This window comes from Amphiura filiformis, unplaced genomic scaffold (genome assembly GCF_039555335.1).
Source record: "Amphiura filiformis unplaced genomic scaffold, Afil_fr2py scaffold_145, whole genome shotgun sequence".
Classification (NCBI taxonomy): Eukaryota; Metazoa; Echinodermata; class Ophiuroidea; order Amphilepidida; family Amphiuridae; genus Amphiura; species Amphiura filiformis.
In genome coordinates this window covers 123,935-134,893 of record NW_027305609.1, presented here as the reverse complement: position 1 = coordinate 134,893, position 10,959 = coordinate 123,935, and the positions used below count along the sequence as shown (strand labels likewise).

The 10,959-nt window shown below is 36.9% G+C and overlaps 1 protein-coding gene across 1 annotated transcript; it reads left to right on the top strand.

The window, feature by feature from the left end:
* The first annotated feature begins 2,109 nt into the window (after positions 1-2,109).
* On the top strand, positions 2,110-7,058 carry LOC140145132 (uncharacterized). Its single transcript, XM_072166909.1, has 5 exons — positions 2,110-2,646; positions 2,822-2,934; positions 3,418-4,055; positions 4,893-6,127; positions 6,909-7,058. Exons 1-5 carry the CDS (start codon positions 2,110-2,112, stop codon positions 7,056-7,058), a joined length of 2,673 nt encoding a protein of 890 aa, XP_072023010.1.
* The last annotated feature ends 3,901 nt before the right edge of the window (positions 7,059-10,959 follow it).

The following is a 10,959-nucleotide window of genomic DNA, read 5'->3' as shown; positions in this document are numbered from 1 at the left end:
TTAAGATGAACATTGAGAGAACTCTATTATAAATCTTAGTTTCCAGTGACTCATATAGCGTGCGCACTATACTAAGATGAACATGGGAATTACAGTGGGTGTTCGAACACATTTTTCCGGGATTGTCTACAAAATTGCTTAGCAAAATCATCTGATTTTAGTTTTTGGACAATAACTCTGCAGTTACTCCATCGATTTTAATGCAATTTGGCACACATGTTAGACATATAATTTACTATCATCCCACAAAATATGGAGGAAATCAATGAATATTTTGATAGCGTTCTGTTAGTATAGATTTAACATAGCGTTTTGTACACACAAATACAGGCCTAAATTATTTATGTGCCATGTTTATTGAGCATATGTACATGTGGTATAATTAATTTAGAGAAGGTGTTAATATTGTATATTCAGCTAAAAACAGACATTACTCGTAAATTTAATGTTATGTATTTAAATGTCACAAATTTACCACTGTGTGATAAATCGGAGGGGGGGGGGCGAGAGAGAGAGCGAGTGATAGGAAGGAGAGATACGCACAGGCTATGCACATTTATTGTTTTTAAAAACATTACTTGACCAACATTTAAGAAAATCAGCCTAATGTGTGAAAGTGTGTTCATTAAACATTTTAAATACACCATGGTTAGGATGGTCAAATGGTGAATCATAACGATTTACACACATAGACAAGCACGCATTTCCAACGATTCACCATATAATAGAAAAGTAAATCCTATTATTCTTTATGTTTTGTGGTCAACCGTGCACAATGTGTGTTTTCAATGGGGAGATGTGCAATGATTTACCTTTACCATGAATAGGCTTTCACACTTTCAGTGTACACAGTTATACCCACTGAAGAGACAACGCAAATCATGTTTAATGAAATGTGCCAATTTGAGATTGCATAGGCCTAATAATAAAGGTCATTATCTATAATGCTCATAATGATCGGTGTTTGTTTAACTGAAAAACAACATTTTTGAATTGTTTATATTTTCTTTCTTTTTCGATCAGAAATAATGACAATCATGAAATAAGCCTGAACTTGCACACCAATCATTGACCATGTTAGTTAAAATACTATTGATTGATGTGTCCTATACATTGCGCATGTGTCTTTTAATGTAAAATTGGACTTGAACTTGAAACATATTGAACAGCAAGTGACATTTGCACTTTTTATTCTTCCTTCTTTTTAATGCATTATTTTCCTTTTACTTAGATTTTTTGTTTTATCTTCCTTTATTTAATTTTGGCATTTTCTTTCCTATTTTGTGTTGGTTTTGTTTCTTTGTTTCTTATATCTTTCATTATTATTTTTTGTGGGGGGTCTTTAATGACTTCTTTTTCGTTTTATTTGCTTGAAATCTTTGAAGTTTACTTTTGTGGGGTCAGGAATTACTGGTTTGGGAGGAGAAGTTTGGCAATGCATTGGACATAGGGTGGTAGATGTCGTTGCATTATTTTGCTATCTACTGCAGATAGCATTGACAAATTTGCATCCCACATCCGTGTGATGTTTGATTGACGGTGCCCTTAGTGTTATAGCAAATATAAAAGATGGTCCATGATTGTAAAAAAACATTGTCAACTTTTTAGCTATTCAAATTGCTATCTTTTAAACTGTTTGGGGATATGTATCAGGTATTTTACGTCTTATTCGACTTAAATTATTCAAAATTTGATGAAAATATATGTTTAAAGTGACCGATCCCTGATATATTTGTGGATGTAATGTAATATTATTTATTGCATGTGTTCCTATTATATATAAACTAACATGTCCAAGTTTCATTTGAATCGCTCAACTGGATCTGAAGTTATGATCCCAAATGTGAAAAAAGCGAACACTGATTTTAGAATTCCTCAGACAATCTCAGAAAATATTGTTCGAACACTTTAAAGGCCTTATTGGAAATAGTCCCCCTTCTACCCCCGTACAATGTTGGCATACCCAATATGCTCATCTTCACATATCTTCTCCCAACATTGATTGGTGGGGAAAGGGAGGGATATGCTTAAGATGAACATTGAGAGAACTCTATTATAAATCTTAGTTTCCAGTGACTCATATAGCGTGCGCACTATACTAAGATGAACATGGGAATTACAGTGGGTGTTCGAACACATTTTTTCCGGGATTGTAGTACTACAATTCTTAATTTGGAGTACGGTTTTGATGTCAGAAACCGCATGAAGGCTATGAACACAACATACGGTAATTGGAATTACAGATATGATGCAATATCTCAAGTGACAGGATGGGTAGATTCAACTGGCAGGGAAACACGAATAACATATGATAATGCTAAGAACAGGCGTGTACAGTCATATGGAGACCTTGATATGGCATATACAGTGAACAACCTGAGTCAGTACGAATCATTTGGTGGCGATATTAGTTTCAAATACGATTTAAATGGAAACTTGCTTGAAATAGACGATCAAGCACAAGGAGAAACTGAAACATTTACGTACAGTGCTGAGAGTGTACTCACGGGCATCGCCACTTCGAGGGAAGATTGTAGTTTTCTTTATGATGCCTTAGGAAACTTGTACCAACAGATGTGCTCTGAGAGAACAACAACCTTTCTTGTGGATCCTTTTGGGTATTTTGGAGCTGATATATTGGAAGAGGTAAGTAAAAGCTGTTAAAACAATTCCGCTTAAATGCTGATATTACGAAGTTGATAAAACTTATATCATAAGAATTCATTTCATTGTTTTGATTTTATGATAGATAATATCATGATTATCTCGTACAGCAGCTTTTGTGGCTTTCGTTTACTTGATATTCGGGTTGATATTACAGGTTGATGACGAGGGGACTGGGGTATATTACATCCATGCATCTTATCACGGCCTTGTTGCAATGTTGCCTTCGAACACCAGCCAAATATATTATTACCATTACGATGCTTTGGGGTTAGTTGTTACAACTTTAATAAAATCCTTATAAATTAATTGCTAAGCTGTCGGACCCAAATTATATGTCTTAATGTCTATCCTTCCAAAGTCTTTGACCAACTAAGAATTGTTATCTAAGGTTATTGTACTTTTAATAACAATTTTTACATTAATGCCGAAGCGTATACCAGCACTACTATTTAATACTGTAACATTTCCATAAGAAATAGTTGGTGATTTGAAGAGCTCTAAAACATATTTTTCTTTAAAAAAACTCGAAAATGAAATGGTTTAATATTATTCTTATCACTTGCTGCTCAATATGCTCGAGAAAATGTACAAAATTATGCACTTGTACATTTTTTCGAGCAACATGTGGTACGCATTTATTAACCTATAAATATCACCATACATTGTTTTGCAAATGAAATACTGAAAAATAAAAAAAGAGCATAAATGTTATTCATTAATAAACCGTGGGGTACATTCTTGCCTTCGCAGATCAGTCATGGCTTTAACGGATAATCAACAAACAATTCAAAATACTTACCAATATGACCCGTTTGGAAACGTGATCACATCGGTACAAAACATCACCAATAGGTACCAGTTTATTGGTAAATGGGGTGTCCGTAAGGTCCAAGAATCCACAGCACTTTACTACATGCGAGCTAGATACTACCATCCTCAACATGGGCGATTTCTTACTCTAGATCCGTACGGCATTGGTGGCAAATCTACAAATCTTTATTGCTATGCAAATAACAATCCAATTGAAAACATAGACCCCAAAGTTACAAATCCATTAGCTATCGCAATACTTATTGTGATCGTCGGAGGTGGTGCCACTGTCGGGGCAGTAGTTAATACTGGGCTATATAAATTAACAACTGAGGAGACTACACCTGGTGGTTATGCCGGTGCACTTGTTACTGGTGTAATAGGGGGTGCAACATCGGTTTTCATCGGCCCTATTGCTGGTATAGGTGGAGCCGTAGCAGGGGCTGCGGGTTATCTTACAAGAGTAGCAATCGATGATAACGAGGATTTTGCATTTGGACAACTTCTACAAGAGACCGTCGTTGAAGGTTTGATATCCATCATTCCAATTAAACCACTTCTTTATGCTTCTAAGGCGGGTAAGTGAAAGCGCATTAAAATTGTTTAAATTCGTTTTGTTTTCTTCATTATATTTTGTCATTTTTCTGTTAAACAGTAACTAACAGTAGGGTATCATTTCGGCATTGGGGTGAAGGTCGCTTATCGGATACTGGTAGGTGCTTGTAGTGCCTATTAGCTCTCACCTGCGAATGGTTGTTAGGGTAAAAATGTCCACTACAAACGTGTTATGCTCTGCATACCCGTGGACAGCAGATTGTCAAGGAGATTACCTCCAAAGTACATGATTCTGAAAGATTCTCCATCGATTCCCTACCTCTGAGTTTAGATGACTCTTAGATAGTCTGTCAAAGCAGTGGCAAAACCAAAAAAGATTCAAGGCTAGTCCAATGCCATACATAGCTGATATCCTGAATCAATGCTTTTTATTTGCAAACGTATGCTTTAGTCAATGTCACAATTACTTCAAATCTGTATTTAATGCCATTATGTGGGATTCTGGCGGCCATTTTAAAAAGCGTTTAACCCAGGGTCTACATGTTTGTAGACAAACCTGATTTCAAATCCCATATGGTTAAGGTTTCCAAAAAACATGTCTCCAAAAATCCGGGGGTCGGTTCCTAGGGCCTAATATGTCTACTTTTCAAATTATACGATTTGTATCAATGGTAAATTTATTTATAGTAAAATGCCCTTGTAATACATCGTAGCTTACGATCTATTTTGAGACGACCTGTCGTAAGTGCAGCATATCTGGTCACATCACTCTCTTGACTACTCTTATATTCGGTTATTTGTGATATTTATTGAGTTCTTTTTTTTATTTTTTGTATATTGTGTTATTTTATACTATATAGTGTACAAGGGGATTATAAAACTTAGCGGAAAAGCCGGGTTGAGTGGAAGAAACGGGTTGAATACTGTCGTTGCTACCATTGCAAGTACAATTAGCTCAACCACAAACGAGTTAATTGACGCAGTTCAAAGAGAAATAAAACATGCATGGCCGATAGTTCGCGATGGTTTCATTGATGGTTTCGATTATACCACGGATAGAGTGAAGGACTTGACCGATATTGCCGGTGAGTTTCTCCAAGATGCAGGCACATTCGCAGGTGAAGTAGGTGAAACCTTATTAGACACCGGGGGACAGTTAGCAGACAGAGTAGGACGAGAAATTGACAACATTGCTAGCGAGTTTTACGATGGTGCGACTGACATTGGTGGTACTGTAATCGGTGCATTTGATGATATCCAGAACACATTCAATGTCGCTGCTGGGAGTATTATTGATTCTTTTGAAGACATAGATTTTCAAGGTATTTCCGATTCTTTTGTCGATGGTGGTCGTGATATCTCAACTACAGTTTCAAACACTGTCGACGAATTTGTTGATTCTGCATTAGATGGCTATGACAAAATAAGAGATTCGCTTATAAATGGCTATGATGATATCACTGATTCTTTAGGAAGTGGGGCTAGCGAAGCCGGTGAGATTATTACCAATACTGCTCGTGATCTGCGTGATGCTGAATCCTTTAACGATGTAAAGAATACACTCATAGAAGCTGGTCGTGGCTTGAAAGACACGTTCGATCAAACGTTTGACAGCACAACTAATGCATTTGGGGATGCCTTCAATAATATCAAAAATGATGCTATTGATACTGTAAGACAGTGGGCAGACTCTGTACGTAATGGGGTAAATAATGTTAAGGATACAGTTTTGGACACAATAAACAATGTCAGAGATATTACCGATCCTCAGTGGCAAGCAATTAAAGACACAGCAAGGAATGGCATCAGGGACATTACTGACAGGGCATCAATGGCATTCAATGACATCATGGACACAATAAGTGACAAAATCAATAATATTAGAAATGGTTTGTCAACTTTCATCGATGATATAATCCCCATCATAAGCAATACTCGAGACAGATTAGGTCAGAGCCTTAATGAATTTCTAGAAAATATTGGCGACACTGTTGACAAATTGAACAATCTTAGGATGAAAATCACCAATGACTTCCTGAATGGAGCGAGAAACTTCTTAGAAAACTTGCTTGGTTGGCCTCGATCAATAGATCCGGTAAGTTTGAAGTTCGTGCTCAGATTTTATGACAATATTTTCTTCAACGTCTTAGATATTCAGTTTCCGTTTCAATATATTTATTAACGTCACACGAAAAACATACAAAAAGCAGTGACCATGGCTTATGAATGACAAACAATACATACAGTTACATATTGATATATATTTATACATCAAAAGGTCTATGACACGCATAGATACGTACCATATTGATATGACGCGGAAATAAAAAAAACATAAAAAATGTGACGAGCAAGACACTATTGCAAAACTAACGGAACAGCTGCAAACATTAAGTGTCATAATAAGAGAAACGTCTTCTAATGGGCTATTCAGAAAATAAATGCACACCAGCTATAGAGGAGTAACTTTTTAATCAAAAAAATGTCTGGATTTCCAAGATTGCTTTCTGAAAACGACTGGAATTCCAGTTGCCATTGTCGCTTGAAAAAGCTTAGAAATCCAATTAAATTAAGGAAAAATCACGGAAATGTCTAAAATAAGCTCTCAAGTTCAGGATCTCTGACTTTGACGACTTAGTAAAAAGTCTGGATATCCGAACTCCTCTATAGGGGGTGTGCATCTATTTTCTGGAATAGTCCAATGTTATTGACATCTTCGTGTACCGCGGTGGCTTAAAAAATGTATCAAACCTAAAACATGGGGAAGAAGAAAGTAGAAGATTATAATCATGATGATAGGATTTATAAATTCTTTTTTTTTTCTGATATGACAATGTAATATACTGTATGATATTAAAACGTGCAATTGTTTTCAGAATGATATCATCGGACCCGCTGGATACGGAGATGCCAGATTTGTACCAGTCCAAGCAGTGTTATCTTATCGAATCCGATTTGAAAATGACATTAACGCTACGGCCCCTGCTCAACGTGTTTTTATCGCCACATCCTGGATGAGGATATAGATATTAGGACTCTTCGTGTAGGCAGTTATGGATTTGGTAACTTCACACAAGAAGTGGAGAACCCAAGTGGAATATTGCAAGTATGTTTGTTTGATTCGTTATCAAATAAATATTTTGACGGTGTAATGTTCATCATCATTCTGATTATATGCAGCGCAGATCTCGCTTTCTGGTCGTTTAAATAGTAATGTGACACAAACAAAGCAAAACAAAATAATTTACAGAAAAGATTAACAGGAAATTACACATCTTTACTACAATTTTGCAAAAAATATATTTGATAAATTTTGAATTGTTTAAAAAAGTTACAATTTTATAACGAACAATTTACTTTCGTATTCCATCGAATGATAATAGGAAGCTCACGATCTTGTGGAGGATTTGGGAGTGTACGTAAGAGTTCGGGCAGGCTTGAATATTCTGACTAGGCAAGCGACATGGGAACTGGTGGCTATTGATGCAGAAACAGGTAAAATACATTAGTCTAATTCTAGTTCATATGTTATTGCTAAAATTCACAAACATTGTGAAACCCATACTCACAATAGTCGTTTTGGTTTTTGTAAGACTTTTGAATAAGTTAGATCTTGAAGATGATGAAATCTTTTATTGTTTAAATCACCTACATTACGGAATCGTTCTCATTGGTCATTTTCAGAGCTAAATAATACCATTTAAATCGCCGATCAAAACGTTTGTACACTGAATGTTAGAAAAACGCCAATCAGACTTATAAACGATCTAACGAGGTTAAGATCTAACTATAACTTAAACTACAAATATTATGTAGAAAAATATTAGTAAAACAAGTTAAATTATCAAGTCATCCAGGAATTTACCATATGCTACAAACCTGCAGGTCAACAACCGACGGATCCTTCGATTGGATTCCTTCCTCCAAACCCAGAAAACGGAACTGATGGTCAGGGGTTCGTTACCTACAGTGTCCGGGCAAAGAGAAGCACCGCTGACTTGGCTGTGATTGATGCTGAAGCAAGAATTATATTCGATCAGAATGATCCTATCGACACACCACCTATTTTCAACACGGTATGGATATTAGGCCTATGAATAAAAGTAGGAGACCACGCACGTTAGACTTATTAGAACTAATATGTAAACATATAGGTGAATGATCCAGGGTCAGGTTTCGATTCGAACCGTTTTATTCTGAATACCATATATCAGCAGCAGCACATGCATGCAGCTATTTTCCAGTGGCGTAGCTAGAGGTTGTGGCGTCCAGTGCTAAGGATACATAATTAGTTTTGACTTGCAGCGCTTGGAGGGGCGCGGAATTAATTACCCCCTCCCCCCCCCCCCCCCCACCCCGTCGCTACGCCACTGCTATTTTGCCCACCAAATATTTTGATTTAATGCGGCTCATCAGGGATTTTGGATGTGCTAATGATAAAACTTGAGTCGTATAAATCAGTTACGGAATGGTAATTTATTAATGAAGATACGATAACACCATAATTATGTTATATTTGTAGATCGATGCTGGTCTCCCGTCTGTGAATGTGACGCTGGTAGAGGACACACTTGCTTCTGGTATACTTACCTTGCAACTGGAAAAGTACGATGTAGCTTCCGGAGTGAAGTATGTTAATATACTGATGGATACAGGTACGCAAAAATATCTAGAACGTTGCAAATTGCTTATTTCATTAAGTCCTTTTATCACCAAGCTATTTCGGCATCTTACTTTGTAAACAAGTCTTTCGATAAGAAAAAGAGGTGATTTGGTGAATATGGCCTTCGAACTACAAAAAGAATACAAAGCATCAATACAATGCATCTGCTAGCAAAGGAGCGATTAATGATACTTTGATTGTAACTATAAGGCATGCCCTAGTTGAATTGAATAATTTTGGTTGAAACTGTTTCTAGAGGGTTTTTTTCCATGAAAATGAAAGTAAGAATCTTGTTCAATTGCAAATACTTTGCTCATAAACTAAATTACAACAATAACAATTTGGATGTTGCAGATTCTGGCAAAGAGGTTATCGAAGAAAATCTGATCGACAACATCGTAACCCTTGACCTTCCTATGGGAATGAGATACAATATTTCTGCTATAGCCACTGACAACGTAGGAAATACACCACCTGCTTCGGTTCGGTCTTTTGCTAATTCAATAGAAGTCCATTTTCCTGATGTTAAGGGTGAGTAGAATTGCGTTTTCGACTGTCATTTCCAAATGCAACCATCCTAAAATTAGATGTCTCTTATAGGATGAGACGATACACTCGAATGATTCACCTTTTAGGTAAATCCCATAAGAGTATACCTGAGAACTCGTCTTTTGACGTCACGCCGACTGGCAATGCGCAGTCAACAATGTTCAAAACGATGTGAGCATCGGCGCAGATCGGCGTGACGTCAAATGACGACATCTCAGGTGTACTCGCAAAGGCTTATGGGATTTACCGAAAAAGTGAATTGTAAATGTGGGATGCTTTAAGGTATCCCATGTCCTGTTTGTTTGTTTGCATGTTCTAATTAGATTAGGTACATCTGCTGTAGTATAATTTAAAAAGAACTTGCAAAGTCCATTTTGATTTCCAAAGCGTTATTGTTCACATTGTGTTTTGTTTTGAAGCTATTTGTGATAAGGTGAACAACTGTTCAGGTCTTGGTGTGTGTTACGGAGAAAATCTATGCGACTGTTATCAAGGATGGTATGGAGACACTTGCAATTCAGGTACATGTGAATGAATATTATCTATTATCTTCAATTAATGCTTCCTATACACAATCTAAATGCGTGTTCAATAATGTGGATATCAAGATCATACCCACAGTTATGTAAAAGTTTCAGCTTGCTAAACATTCATTATACCTTCTAAGATATGATGTCATATAGACTAAGAATAAATGTCACCTGTTTCTGCATCAATAGCCATCAGTTCTCATGTCGCTCGCCTAGTCAAACCATTCAAGCCTGCCTGAACTTTTGTGTACACTCCCAAAGCCTCTACAAGATCGTGAGCTTCCTATTATCATTAGAAAGAATACAAATGAAAATTGTTTGTTACAGACCAACTTTTAAAAGCAAAATGTGTAAACAGATCAGTGTCGTTTTCCATTTTAATTTTTCATACCCGTTGGTAAATGATATAGTCAGACAATGGAGGTACACAGGGCAGAACGGGACGGTGGAACCTTAAATGATTTTACGAAGTACCCAAAAGGAATGCCAGAAAAATTTAATTTTCAAGAACCTTTTCTCTGGAGGGCTTTACATATAGCACAACCAATAACCCTTTTTCTAAGAGGGAGAACTGTTACTGTATGTGCATGAGCAACCCAGTGGGCACAGGTTAGGATTTCAACCTGATTTCAACCTAGAGGCTAGTTGAAATCACGTTGAAATTTCAACGTTGATACAACGTTGAAATTTCAACGTCGGGTGTGCCCACTGGGTACAGTAGTTAACATATAGTTTACATTATTATATTCGAAACTTTACCTGTTTACGACTTTCCATGGATAATATCAAATATGTTTTGCACATTTTTATAGCAATTCCGCCAATAGAACCACCCATTATCGGTATTCAGGTGGCTAACACATTGGAAGATACCCCCGTCAATCTGACTGTCAGTGTTCGTACAGGTGATACGAACCCAACATCTCGAACACAAGTGATGTTCAGAAATTTCCCACTAGGAGCATATCTTAGCAGCGGCACAAAGGTTGGAGAAAACTGGCTATTACCAATCGAGGCTCTTTCAGGGTTTCTTCTAACGCCCCCTCCGAACATGCACGGGTCCATTGAGTTAACACTTTCTGCCACCACAATAACTTCCAACGGTCAGGTCACTCGTGAGGGTATTGTACCCGTCAACGTTGAAGCAGTAGCAGACCCAGTGTCTTACCAGATAACACCGATATG